At 36.4% G+C, this 15,037-nt stretch overlaps 2 protein-coding genes across 2 annotated transcripts in view; both read right to left on the bottom strand.

The window, feature by feature from the left end:
• The window catches only part of LOC142343277 (ovarian-specific serine/threonine-protein kinase Lok-like), a 413,485-nt gene that overhangs the window by 100,825 nt on the left and 297,623 nt on the right, over positions 1–15,037 (bottom strand). The gene's annotated exons all lie outside the window — the stretch shown is intronic.
• On the bottom strand, positions 7,756–10,275 carry LOC142343276 (signal recognition particle subunit SRP54-like). Its single transcript, XM_075395066.1, has 2 exons — positions 9,851–10,275; positions 7,756–9,310 (listed from the first exon to the last, which is right to left on the bottom strand). The coding sequence occupies exons 1-2, from the start codon at positions 10,103–10,105 to the stop codon at positions 8,042–8,044; spliced, it is 1,524 nt and encodes a 507-aa protein (XP_075251181.1). The 5' UTR covers positions 10,106–10,275; the 3' UTR covers positions 7,756–8,041.

Genomic DNA, 15,037 nt, shown 5'->3' on the forward strand with positions numbered 1-15,037 from the left:
AAATTAGGCGCTTTTTGTCAACACTTGAAAAAGAGTCAGAAGTGAGATTTTGCTAGTGCGAAAGGTGGACTAAGTAGGGCAACTAAGTTGCACACGCAAAATTAATACTTAGCAGGTCGACTAAGTGAGCAAAAAACTTAGAAAAATGCACAGAAAAACATTTCTATTGCGTACGTTTTTTCCACGTGTTTCTAAGACTTAATTGAAAACTAATCGACTAAGTTGAGCTATCTCTAGATTTCGTGCTTGACTATTTTTTTTACTCTTGATTCCCTAAAAATATGATAGAACAATCTTAGCTGAACGAGGGAGTTAGTGCCCCTCGCCAGGAAGCTTTTACCCGAGTGCCCAGAAAAACCCAGAGGCCTAAGGTTTGTGCTCCAACCTATTTAGAGAACCAAAATAAATCAAGTTTCATCTTAGTGTTTTGAAATAGGGGGAAAACTTAACAGCCCGATTATGCGCTTTTCACGTGCTATAAAGTTGTAAGACAAAATGGTCTAACTAACAAGATATTGAAAGCAAACAAATGTTAAAAGAACACATCCCTAGAAGTTTTTTCACCCATGTGTTGCGTTTGCTTTCAAAATAGAAAATCCCGGAATTCCGGCTTTTTGAAATTTGCAAAATGCATTTTTTACACAAAGGTGCGTGATTCCGCTTCGAGACCACCTTGAAATAATGACCTAACATCTCCAACCGTGACACGGTTCTTGATAAACGACAGAGTTTATCAGTGTATCAGTGACTTCACAGAAAATTACGTAACCTAAAATTATGAGAGGTATGAGTGACATAGCGTGGAAGTACCACTGTACTCATCCAATACAAAGTATATATTATAAACCCAGCATAAACCCACAACGAACGTCCATGAATGCAGCATTCAGTTTTTTTAATTAATAGCCGCCTCATCTTCTCAGCCGGCTATTATAGCGCTCCTAATTTTTTACAATTCAAAGAATTTGAATTGTATTGGGGCGCTGTCTTTTTTTAATAATCTGTTCACACATTTTCCTGATTTTTGAAGTCAAATTGGAGTAGTGAATTTGGTCACGCAGAAACAGGAAGTGGAGCGAAAAAGCGAGTGGTTTTGCGGCGTGAATTTTTTTTCGCTCCAAATTTAAAGTAGAGTGAGAAAACGGTGTTTGAACAAAAATTCGCTTTCTCGCTAGTGGTTTTTTGTTCACATGCGGCAATTTGACTTTGTTTTTTTCGTTTTTTTGGATCGAATTTTTTTCTAAAATTTTGGTTTTTCGAATCCATTCATAAACCCTTCTAGGTCTAGTTTTCTGTTTAGTCAATGAAAATTCTTTGAATTGTACGCCAGGACTTGTCCTGCTATGTTTTAGTAATTTTTCGTCACAACTTTTCGTGCTAAGGTGTGAAAAAAGCATGAAATTTTGATGATTCAAAAAAGATGTCGTTTACACTTTTCCACTTACACAGAAAACATGGTTAAGCTGATCCGTTATTTTATCTATTTCCACGCTGTTGCAACTCAAACTTTCAAGGACCAAAACAAAAGTAACTCAGCTTGTAAGATCTCAAACACAGCATGCACACAAACGTAACAGAAAAAGTAGCAGCCTCAAGGCATCTCTAGCGAAAATATTGTACGAGTTTTTCAAAGAAATGAAAGGAAACTTTGTCTGATGTTTCAACAAACTAAGGGTTCTAGTTTACTAGAAAATTAACACCTGACGTTGAAAAAGCTGAGGGCGTTATGAATCAATACTAGAGAACTGTTCTTAACTCAAATAATTATTATTTCATGTTTGTTGCGTGAGTGTTCTGTTGCTGTTTTAGTCCTTTTTTTCTTTTGTCACGTGACTATGACTCTAACATTAACTATAACTTTTGCTATGATGTAAATTGTTGCGATGTATTTATTGCAGCAACAGAAGGTGGACAAAACTTGTGGAAAAATTCTTGAGATTGTGAGAGAAAAAAATTCTTGAGGTTGTGAGAAAAATTCTTGAGGTTGTGAGAGAAAAATTCTTGAGGTTGTGGGAGAAAATTCTTGAGGTTGTGGTCCCATGGGTGCTCATCATCATAAGCAAGTGGGGGGGAACATTTCAAAAAATTTTCTTTTTAATTTTTTGTTGGGTCAACTCCCCCCCCCCCCCCCCCCCCCCGCAGAAAGACAGAACTATTGATATCGGGCATCAACAATTTCTCTCGGTTCTAAGGACGGAACTTGATCCGCCAGACGAAAAAACAACAGACTGGTTTTGGATTGCTTTCAAGCAACTGGGAGGCGTTGGCTCAGGAAGCTTAAGGAGCCTATCTTCACGGGGGGGGGGGTGGGGGGGGGGGTGAGGGTGCGGGGCATAAAAGGGGAGACGGGTATCTAAATCACTTACAACTCCAAGACGTGCTCTTCAAACTACGAATTTTGGTCTCAGTAAATTTTATTGTTTTTTAAAAATCAAAAAATTGTTTGACAGGAGAGAAAACGTTAGTGCAATAAATCGCATAAAAAGAAAAAGATCAGCAGGGCTAATATAATGGATATAAATTCTTCTGAGAGCAATTAAAAATGATCAAGGTAAAAATCACCTTCAAAATCAACACAACCCAAATAATTGCCTAAAACTTTGTTTCAGAGCACTTAAAAAGAACAGGTTTTCCTGGCGGTCATATAAAGGATACGCCCACTAAGCTGGGCGTATCTATTTTAATAACAGGAGGCCAAAACAGAATTGATCCAATCTTTATTTAAAAATATTACTTTTTTAACTCACACTAAATGATAAATTTTACTACTTTTCACAGTTCACTGCAGTATCTTGGTGTAGTAGATATTGTCCTATTTAATTCAGCATTTTTTGAGGATATGCTTCCTGAAGATTTCTGTTTTTCGTCGATCTGATGTGATGTAGAAGTATCATCCCAAAACTCGGATAAGCGGTAAAAAATGATCACGACTAAGGGACGATAAAGACAAAACATATACAGTACCATCGTCTCGAATGATGTAATCAAATGTTGCAAGCTTAAGATCACCATTATATATTTTTAAGACATTGGGAATGAAAGCAAGACCATTGTGTCGAATGATAAAATCATCAAATGTTGCAAGTTTAAGATCAACATAAAACATGTTTCAAATATTGGAAATGATAGCAAGACCATCGTCTCGAATGATAAAATAATCAAAAGTTGCAAGTTTAAGATCGACATAAAATGTTTCAAACATTGGAAATGATAGCAAGACCATCGTCTAGAATAATGTAATCATCGAATGTTGCAAGTTTAAGATCGACATAAAATATGTTTAATACATTGGAAATGATGACAATACCATCGAAATCAAAGCAAGACCATCGTCTTGAATGATGTAATCATCGAATGTTGTAAGTTTAAGATCGCCATAATATATTTTTAAAACATTTGAATTGATAGCAAGACCATCGTCTCTAATGATAAAATCATCAAAAGATGCAAGTTTAAGATTAACATAAAATATGTTTCCAACATTGGAAATGATAGCAAGACCATCGTCTCGAATAATGTAATCATCGAATGTTGCAAGTTTAAGATCGACATAAAATATGTTTAAAACATTGGAAACAAAAGCAAATACCATCGTTTCGAACTTTTTAATAATCAAATGTTGCAAGTTTAAGATCGCACTAAAATTTGTTTAAAACATAAGCAAAGACAGCAAGACTATCGAAATCAAAGCAAGACCATCGTCTTGAACGATGTAATCATCGAATGTTGCAAGTTTAAGATCACCATAATATATTTTTAAAACATTGGAAAAGATTATGTAATCATCGAATGTTGCAAGTTTAAGATCCTCATAATATATTCGTAAAACATTGGAAATGATAGTAAGACCATCGTCTCGAATGATTAAATCGTCAAAATTTTCAAGTTTAAGATCCACATAATATATTCTTAAAACATTGGAATTGATAGGAAGACCATCGTCTCGAATGATTAAATCGTCAAACTTTTCAAGTTTAAGATCCACATAACATATTCTTAAAACATTGGAAATGATAGGAAGACCATCGTCTCGAATGATTAAATCGTCAAAATTTTCAAGTTTAAGATCCACATAATATATTCTTAAAACATTGGAAATGATAGGAAGACCATCGTCTCGAATGATTAAATCGTCAAAATTTTCAAGTTTAAGATCCACATAATATATTCTTAAAACATTGGAATTGATAGGAAGACCATCGTCTCGAATGATTAAATCGTCAAAATTTTCAAATTTAAGATCCACATAATATATTCTTAAAACATTGGAAATGATAGGAAGACCATCGTCTCGAATGATTAAATCGTCAAAATTTTCAAATTTAAGATCCACATAATATATTCTTAAAACATTGGAATTGATAGGAAGACCATCGTTTCGAATGATTAACTAATCAAAAATTGCAAGTTAGAGATCAACATAAAACATGTTTCAAATATTGGAAATGAACGCAAAAACGCTCGTCTCTAATTATGTAGTCGTCGAAAGCCGCAAATTTAAAATTGTCGTACCACAGCACATGTTTAACGTAATTTTAATTATATTGTCGTCTAACGTGGTAAGTTTAAGGTCGGTATAAGAATGAAACAAAATCTAATAAATTTTTTCTACGTGTGGAATCCCTATCTCCACCATAACGAAGCAGCTCTTTGTGTAAGTTTATAGCAAGTCGGTAGATAATAATAAAAATAAATATTTTCCAGCTGTCAACTACAAATCAAACCCTGAACTTAAACGGCCCTTTAATAGGGTGCAGGATAGCAAAATAAATTTGAAAAGTATTAGGTTGCCTAAGTTCTCCATTGTGCTTTAATCAATTAAATGGATTTCTACTGAGATGAACTCAATGTTCCATTACTTGCTGTAATAAGTCACATGAACTACAATTCTGAGCGGCTTAGAAACAGATATTTTTAATTCTAACACCCCACTTTTCCCCTTTTTCTTATATTTATCAACCAATCAAAAGTTGCCAACTCGATTCTAGCTCTCAATGCGAACACAACGTCTTCAGTCAGACAATAACCTTTGATTGAGAAAAGGCAAAATTTAAAATGGGGCAATTCTATGCACGCAATTCAAAAGTAACGCTTTTATTTACAACACAAAGCAACTTATTTTCCACAGAAGAAAAAATTCCCAGTAAGACGGAGGAAAAAGGGCCGCTGTCATTTGATTGTAAAATCAATATAATTGAGATCTTTTGTTTAATTCTCTGCCGTTGTTACCGGATTGCGCGCTATTTATTTCGTAACCCCCCTCGCCAGCGCAGAAAGTTTAATGTACTCCAGAGACCAGTAGGCTGAATATATAAGTAAGACCATTCATTTCCCATTCACGATAAGACGGCGCCTGTATTTCCTCCCCATTTAGAGGTCATTGACCTATTTTCAATATCTTTTCCTCTGCTACTCCTCCCTCTTTTAGCTTCGCTTCCCCTCTTCTCATTTTATTGCACGAAGCAAATCAGTAACAATATTTGTTAACCTAATGCTCAAGGCGATTATTGCTCGCGGATTAAAAAACATGAATATTGTATTCCAGCCATATTTTTTTCGGTACAGACTTTCGTTCTTTTAGGGCAAATCAGTACAGTATATGCGATATGTGCGCCTAGAACTTACATCTACAAATATTAATTATTCTTACTGAAAAGAAATTAGAAATACAGATTTTCAGCTCCTTTAGGACCATCAAACAGGCATGAACACGGTCATTCACTTTCCACAAAACAAAATTTTGAACACTAATTAGACGCCCTGGTAAAAAAGCAAGTTCAGCTCAAAGAGACAGATTCAGATCTGAGAGTTAAAAACAACACGAGTTGTATAACGAATTGAAATGATCAAGCAGTGTGCTTCTCAAGACAACTTCAACGCATACTTCAAACATTTTGGGGCTTGAATATTTGTACATGTCATCCAACAATTGCGTCATCTGTTGTCGTTTTAGTGAATAATCTCTCTACATTATCGTAATCCGAAATTATTAAATTTTTTAATGGTTCGTGTCCTTCGAATCAGCTTTTGCAAAAATTTTAACAAAAACAATCACAACCAAAACTTCATTGTCACAATTCTAAAAAATCAATTTGACTTCAGTGCTGATGAAGCTTAGAAGAAGTCGGGACAATTGCATGTATTCGTTGATTTTGGTTTTCGTTCATTAAAAATTTAACCAACTATCATTTCATAACAGCTATTATGAACTCATATTACTCACTTGTACATAAATTAATAAAAAATATGTGAAATTGTAGTTTTTACCTTTTTAAGAGATTACTTTAAAATAATAAATTTTAAACAACCATAAAAATATTGAGTACTTTATGGTAGAAATTAGTTTTCAGTTTCAAATTCGTTTTCAGTTTTTAAATAGCATACAACTATATTAAGAATTCCGTTTGCAATTTTTTAAGGTTAATGAGTAGGTTTCGCTCAACCGACAACTCTCGGACAAATACTGCACCAATTTCTTTCGAGCGACTGGCGTGGACCGACTTTGGTTGTTGCAGCTTAGGCAAGCAAGCCTCTCTGGATGAAGGGCCGGCACACAAATGGGGTGGGTCAAAAGACGGGAGGGTGCAAAGCTTTCGCAATGAAGGCCCGAAGCACTAAATAGTTTAAAGTGAGGACAGTATAGGAATGGCAATTTCTTCTCAAGCTGAACGCATTTAGGTAAAAATTGCAAAAGATTTCCATTACGAAGAACATTGAGCCTCAAGTTGTAAATAAACGAGTATATCTAATTGTGACTCATTCTCGCATCAGTTATCAAACATTTTTCAAGAAATAATTCAAATAGAGACACATCTGGACAAGGAGTGTTTGTCAATCTTAGTAGAAACTTTGCGTACCTAATAAATACCTCTCGAGACACTGCTGGTTTGCTGAAAACAACATATTGAACGTACAGCAGGTTCAAATAATCATTACAGAACATTCAAAAAGATTACGAATTTCGACAGCTCAACAATTTAGAGATTGTAAACAATTAAAATACCAGAATTGAGAAACACCTGAGTAGATATATCACTGGACATTTAAAATTTAATATTGTAAGCATTTTTTGCACTTTAAAAATCGGCTCAGGGACAGATGCACTTGTTGAACTATATATTAACAAACAGTATGATATAAGTGATTGAATGTATGACTTGTAGTGTTAGACTTTTATTTGCAGCCTTGCGTATGCTCATAAACACAAAGACATGAGACGTCTTACTAACAACACCACTGACTTGACTAACGTGGTGAAGCCTCAATCTAATGTCACACCCAGATATTTGACAATTTGCTAATATTTCATTTGCAAATTGTCAAATACTTTTGAGTTTTTGTTCACAAACCACATAAGTTGCGACTTTTTCACCTTCAGCTTCAGAATATTATTATTTAGCCAACACACTAGCATTTGTATATCAGAAGTAATAGCTCTGTTATCGAAAAACTGTGAACTGTACAAAAGATTGGTATGCTCCTCAAACATGAAAACATCAAAAAATCTGCAATGATCCGGCAGATTGTTTACATTAAGTGCACACAGCAATGGCCCAGGATGGATCCTTGAGGCACGCCGTCCTTAATTATTGATATCCTGATAAATTAAACCTCATTCACTTGAACTAACGAGTTTCTAGATAGCTTGAAAACTACCACTTCACGAACTCCCATTCGCTTGTGAGAACCTTCTGTGCCACTCTCAGTATCATTCTCGCCTTCTCGTTAATCTATTAGCTTGACTAGTAAGCAAAGACATACATAAACACTGAATTAGAAATATCATTTAGATATGGAGCGTTTTCATAAAACTACATAAGATATAACAACCACCAGTTAAGCTATGCAAAGAAAAAAACTGTTTAGTTGCCGTGGTAAATTGGTTTTCTGACTTGAATCTAACGCGACTATTCTAGTACCAATTGCAATAATAATATAAAGAAAACCCAGTACTGTTTCTCATTCAACAAATAAAAATTCCAGCAAAATCAATTTTTTATTATGGCAATTCCGCTCATTCTTCATTTACGTAATCGACAAATCACATGAACCCAAAGTTTGGACCTCCTGGTCCTTGTCCTCCTTTTTGGCTCTGGGAAAATTGTTTCATCATGTTCTGGAGTCCCCCCATTCCTCCCATCTTCTGGAGCACCCTCGGGTCCATCATTCGCGCCATTTCTGTGTTCAGTTTGTTCATCTGGCCCTGATTCAAATTCTTGGGATTTATATCTCCATTCTTTCCAAACAGTCCCTTAATTCCACCCATCTTACGCACCATTTGAGCAAATTTGCCATATTGTGTGAGTAACTCTTGCACGTCACGGTTTGAGACGCCAGCTCCTTTGGCGACTCTTGCAACTCGTCCCGGCTGTCTGGAAAAGATCTTGGCACCTTCCAAACTGTCCAGTTCCTGGTCATTCATGCTATCCATGATTGTCATCATTTTCTTCAACCTTGCCATCGATTCCTGTTCTGTGGATTTGTTCATGAAATCTTGACTGAATCCCGGAATCATGTTCATGATCTGACCGAACGGTCCCATTTTCATAATGTTCTGAAACTGCTCGTACATGTCACGCAGAGTAAATTGCCCCTTGTGCAGTTTTTGCATTAATTCCTCGTTATCGTCAAGTTTCAGCTCCGTGACCTTTTCAAACAATGAGTTCAAGTCACCCATTCCCAGGAGCTTCTGGATAAACGCCTGGGTTTTGAACGGTTCCAGATCGTCGATATGTTCTCCTGTTCCAATAAAAACAATGGGCGATTTAGTGGCCGCTACAGCCGATAAAGCACCACCGCCTTTAGCATGGCCGTCCAGCTTTGTAATGATTACAGATCCGATATTGACGTGTTTTTTAAATGCAGCAGCTTGAGCTTCGCAAGCTTGACCAATAGACGCGTCCATTACAAATATGACTTGATCAGGGTTCACAGCATTATTGACCTGCAACATTTCTTCAAAAAGCGACTCCTGTTGTTTGTGTCGACCACTTGTATCCACAATTATAATTTCAAAGTTCTCTTCTTTAAATCGGTCAACGCCTTCTTTGGCAATTACAGCAGGATCTGTTTCGACTTGATTGCCGTAAAATGGAATTCTAGCTTTCGTCGCGTTTTGCTTCAGCTGGTCAAAAGCTCCGGCTCTGAAAGTGTCAGCACAGACCAGACAGGTTCTGAAGCCCTTCCTCTGATAAAAGTAGGCTAGCTTCGTGCATGTTGTGGTCTTCCCACTCCCCTGCAGACCCACAAACATGATGATGTTTGGTTTGCCTTTTGTGGGAGTCCATGAGTAATCTCCCGGGTCCACAAGCTACAAAAAACTATTTATAAATTTAAAATCAACAGTTAATAAGATGCTACTAAAACTATTCAGACGGCAAGCTTCGTGTCAAATAAACTCGTGAAAGAGAAACGACCACATAGCTATAACTCTTTCTTAACATGAAAATGAAAGAACATGCAAAGTCAGAATTTGTAATGCGTTGGAAAAAATGGGTTAATACAACATACAAAAGAGTTGAAGAGATCTTAGTCGAGGTGTAAACTAAGGTCACCATCAAAGCAAAATGTTCACCCGGCAGCAATATTTGACCTTGACAATTTATGGAATTATGACCATTTTGCAGCAAAAAACGAGACTGTCCAAACCACACTTTGAGCAAAGTTTTTTTTGTTTCAAAGCCTTGTTGAACAGCATAATGCGACCTTTGCACCTATGATCTTTTGGTTTGGTATAGCCTTCTAATTATTTCTAACTATATATACATCCGCGCGCGGGGGGGGGGGGGGGGGGGTGGTTTGCAGGATATGACTGCCCGTAGACATTAAAAATGAAGAGTAAATGTCTAACCTTGACAAGTTCTTTGAAGACAGCAGCCTGGATCATACGCCTTTTGTTCAACCCACTGGCCATGTTCTCAATATCAATCTGTGCCTTCACATTTGTTCTCAACTGTTGAACTAGTTTGACATTAACATCACTCTCCAGCAGAGCCCTGCATACTGCATTGAGAGTGTCCTGGAATGCTTTCTCGTCGATCACAGTTGCACTGTTCAGACTCTTCAGAGCACCTGTAATCTTCCTGCCCAACTCCGCCAAAACCATGGTTGAATACGAAGTGTTTTAAACGTGTTTTCTTCAATTATTTTTATTAATTTTCGCGCATACAATTCTGAAGATATAGAACTTATTACACAAATAAAAATGAACTATGTAAAAATCTTTTGTATATCTTTTCTCGGATGTTTTCCGTTTGTGACGATAAACGCTACGATAGAGAGTAACTCAACGCTAATACAGTCTGTCTTCTGTCGTCAAATTTAGATTCTGCAAAATCAATTTTGTTCTGCAGAATCTCTCATGCGCACTCAATTTTGAATAAACAGCAATAAATTCAGAACTAATAGCATCAGAAATTTGAATCTATAGAATGTTCTAGAAACTTTGTTGACGCAATTAGCTTGAGTCGACGTGTCATAAATAATCAGATTACATCACACTCCAGACTAATAAAGGCACTTTAAAAAACTTTATTATTAATAAAAAATACTTTATTAGTCTTCTAGACTGATAAACTATTCTTAGCCAAGACTAAGTGACAAGAAAAACAGCTAAACCAAATAAAACAAAAAGGCATTAAATTACGACCAAAACTCATTTCCTTCATTTTTTTAAAAAAAACTTAGTAACCAAGTCAAAATACAATCAGATAAAACCTTAAATACAAAAAGTTCACCTGTACTTCATCGGAAAAGACAAGAGACCTGCCTTTAATGAGACTAATTAAAAATTAGACAAAAAACAAAAAAGGGCAAAGATAAAAAACGCCTTCATACTTGTTGAAAATTAACTTCAAAGTCATTAAAACAATTAGCTATCAACTAAAATCGTTAAACAGCTTGATTAATACCTCCATAGCAAGCCATTGAGACCTATCATAGTCCAGAATGTCATACTACTACAACGAGAACAAAGACAGGCAAAAATCGAAAAGACAATTAAATTTTGAGAGAAAACTGCGTGGAAGCCGTTAAAATTCTATGCACTATAAACATTAAAAATTATCAATTGCTCTTGCACTTTGTTTCAACGCCATTAATATATTATGTAAATCTCATTAATTTGACAATGTGACAAGACTGTAAAAAGATAACCACAAAACGGAAAATGTCCAAAAATCAGAGTTTTGAAAAAAAGATCCATTTTTTGATAAATATCGATTTAAATTATCGAAAGACCGCCAAATTGTTAATTATAAAACATTTCGAACTGGAGGTAGAAAGAGCGATCATCTGAGTAACTGAATATTCTTTCCGCAGTTTTTATTTCTACCGGTTAAGTTGGCAAAAGTGAGCTAAAGAAGAATAATGGCTGCCATTTTTCAGAAATGAAAGAAAGCTGAATTTTCAAAAATTTACCCAAAAAACTTTCTCACATCTTCAAAAGTGAAACCAATAACACTATCATTAACATTTTTATCATATTTCTGAGAAAATTTACGAAAATGTGAACAAAACAACGGAAGTGAGTCAAACTTTCACAAAACTTTAAACCTTGTAACTCCTCGGAAATTCGAAAAAATCTTCTTAACTAACATCTCTGTACGATAAATAAATCGATCGGCGAAAATTGACAAAATTGACTAAACACAAAAACCAGTTGATCACATAGTTCCTCCCCCACTAAAGTGGGCATCAAAAGTAGCCGAAATTTTAACGTACTATTTGGTTCAAAAGTTTTTTGCTTGATTTGAGAAATAAAAAGCGTATCGTACTTTATTGCTCGCAAAAAAGACATTTGCCGAGGAGATCAATATTTTGTTCATGGGCAATGAGTTAAATCTTTGCAACAAAAATTAAATGATATTGAATTTTGCCATCCTGAACTTAAAGTGCTTTAATGGTAATGCTACCACCAGACTTAGAATTACACTATAGTACTAAAAAGCTACGTACACCTAACGAATTTCAAAAAAACCCACAGTCATCAAGTAATACAACATTCTGAGTTCAAAACAATTCTCTACTAACGACTCATTACCTTTTTAGCATTTTAAGTATCAACTGGACGATTTGTATGGCTTTCACACAGGTTTCAAAATTTCCCTAAGAACTTTATTTTGGTAACTGTGCTCATAAACGTTCTAATGGATTCAGATCGAGATTTTATACTAACCATTTCGGTAACTCCCGCCTTTCTCGTTAAAAAATTTGCTGACAATATTATTTATTCATAGAAGCATCATCACTTAAAAAATAAGGCTTTGAAAAATGTATTTTTTGCGTAATTTTTCAAAACATCCCTATAAACTCGACTCTTTAGCTTATTTAGACATCTCACAAAAAATTTCCACTCATCTGATTGTATTTCACGCCAAAAATTAATAAGTGGTTGCTTATAAACTCAAAAACTGCTCAAAAACTCAAATCGCAACAGCTTGGCAAACAATAAAAGACAACCATCTTTTCTGTGTAAGCAGAGACAACGCGAATGAAAACTCACCTAACCATTCAAATTTCACGCTTTTATTCACGCCCCGGCTTAGAACGAACGTTTTGAGCAAAAATAACGCTTAAAGAGCACAAATTGTGCTATACGTAGCCCTTGGTACCATAAAGTTCATCATCATCATCAATTCTTTTCTGTGAGCAGGTAGTCCTCTTTTCACAGCTCTTGTTTTCCTCGCAACTTCTTTTGCTACATGTGTCTACTGGACGTTAGATGTTTTTCTGGGTCAAATTTAAACGTTTCGTTTTCCCAGAATTTGTCCAGTCTTGCTTTGAAAGAATTTACATTTTCACATTCTATCACTTCTTCAGGAATAGATTTCAAAAGTCAATAGATTTCAAAGGAAATTGTAACTACATTTGGTCTTGGGACCCATGGTCTTAACGATTGCCATCGTTTCTTGATTTTCCTTTCATTAAACGGGAAATTTTGGATCCCTTTGCATTTCAAATCTGATCTGATAATTCTGATCTAATAATTAATTTCAGCAAACATCAAAGTTCGACTGTAAAAATTCTTTTATTCCTGAGACGTTTATTTTTCTAACGCAAGGCGTCAAAATTGCGAGTACAGCAGAGCAGTTCGGTGAGCCCACGCATTTGCCTGAACTGACAAACAATGGCAATAACTCCAAATACAACAACTCTCATGCTGATGAGACAGACATGCACTGATGCATTGAAGTCGTGGAGGAGCTTTTGGAAGGTGCGATTTCAGAGTGTAGACACATAGCGTCGTAAGTAAGAACAATTTCGGCTGTTTGTAACCCATTATGTTACAGACTAAATGCTTTTTACAAAATGGGCAAGCACTGTGTTGCAATCTTCTTTAATTACAGTTAAAAGGGGATAAAACTCTGCGTCACTCGACACTCTACGAGGCTGAAGATGTAGAAAGCCTACGAGCCTCTCCTTGTCGAACAACTAAATAGACCTAGAATGAGAAATGAAACTGTGCTTCGGGCACTTTCGACTTCACTTCTTGAAATTAACTGATGCATTAAAACATGTGCAATTGCTATACAGTTAATGCGAAAATAAATTAACCAAATTTCAAGAAGTCATATATCAAAAATAAAAGAACGAAAACAAAACATAACCGACTAAACGTCCGAAGAATTACTCTCGAACGACTAGTGGGAGCTCTAATCAATTACAACCTGCTTCAGTCGGGCGGGGGGGGGGGGAGGGAAGGGAGTCTAAATGGGACATAGAAGTTCAATAGTGGGCTTCAAATAACGACATTAGAGGTTAACTAATACCACCATTCAGATTTAAAGTAATTTAAAGTAATAAAAGAAAAACACTTTTCATTTGACTTTTGGTATTAAAATGCCGCCAATTGAGTTCAGCTGCTTGAAATTGTGATTGAGAGAGAATTTTAGATCACGCGAAACGCAAAAAGTCAAGGACGTATAAGTCACTCGAAAAGTCAAAATTTTCAAGCGAAAAATTTGCATAAAAAAGACACAAACGTTTACAATAATTGCTATGAACTTCGTTCAAGAGCAATTAATCAGTTAAACGGGTACTCGATTTTTAAAAAAACACTGACAAACATTATTGCCGGTAACCTGATTTGAGTTGCTTAATGAAGTATTTTTTATCAATTTCATCTAAAACAATTCGATCGAAAAAAGTCGATTAGAAGTGTTTCAGACAACAAACACTACAGTCGGGCGAATTGCTCAAACAACTGGCGAGCGGTTGGCTTCGTCAGTAGCTAGCTTTGAGCATGGTGGAGGAGTGGTGTTGTTGTAGCTGTCGTACAGAGCTGCAATTTGCAGGTAATTTTGGCGGGATACCGGCGCTTACTGTCGTTTTTAACTGGTAGCTGAGTTGCATTTGTATCGAAATAAAAATAGATATATTAGTAGTAGTGTGACTGCCTATCCACAACTTGCTTGTGGTGAGGCGAATTTTCTGCATCAAAGCCATGGTGAATGACATGCGGTCCCCGGGTTAGGGGGAGGGCAGGAGCGGCACCGAAAACATTGGGGAAAGGGGGCAAGGAAGGCGGATTATTCTGTGCAGTCTGAGTTGGACTGATTGTATTGAGTGCAGCCAGTTAGCTACCTCTAGTCTTTGCACAGGTCAATCAAGAATGGTTCAAGTATGAACGCCTCTACGCGTCAACTACGAGCGGACAACCAGTTTACTTAAGACAGTTTTCTCAGAAACTAGTGAGCCCTAACTAAGGCTCTAACTCCTGACTTTTTCTTCTCAATCCGATTTTTGGAAAGTAAAATAGTTAGACGTAAACACGATTGGACGAAAAAATGGAAGTAGGAAAAATTGCATACAAAACAAGAAGGAACATAACCGAGTAACGTCGGGCGAATTGCTCTCAAACGACCGGCTAGCGGTTGGCTTTGGCAGTAGCCAGCCACGGTTTAGTGCGGCTAGCTTTATTAAAGGTGTAAGGGGGTGCACCCGGGAGTTGATGGGGGGCAAGTGGGGGGTGGGAGTGGATTTTGACTGCACGGGGCTCTTACGGCCTGAACGATGTGCAGGGGTGGGGAATGGGGGA

Source organism: Convolutriloba macropyga, chromosome 7, assembly GCF_964194025.1.
Source record: "Convolutriloba macropyga chromosome 7, txConMacr16.3, whole genome shotgun sequence".
Taxonomy (NCBI): domain Eukaryota; kingdom Metazoa; phylum Xenacoelomorpha; order Acoela; family Convolutidae; genus Convolutriloba; species Convolutriloba macropyga.

Excerpts from the sequence above, each read along its gene's own strand:
- LOC142343276 (XM_075395066.1), bottom strand. The coding sequence starts at position 10,105 with ATGGTTTTGGCGGAGTTGGGCAGGAAGATTACAGGTGCTCTGAAGAGT. Across the intron at positions 9,311-9,850 it reads TCTTCAAAGAACTTGTCAAG|CTTGTGGACCCGGGAGATTA; the intron begins GTTAGACATTTA and ends AGTTTTTTGTAG.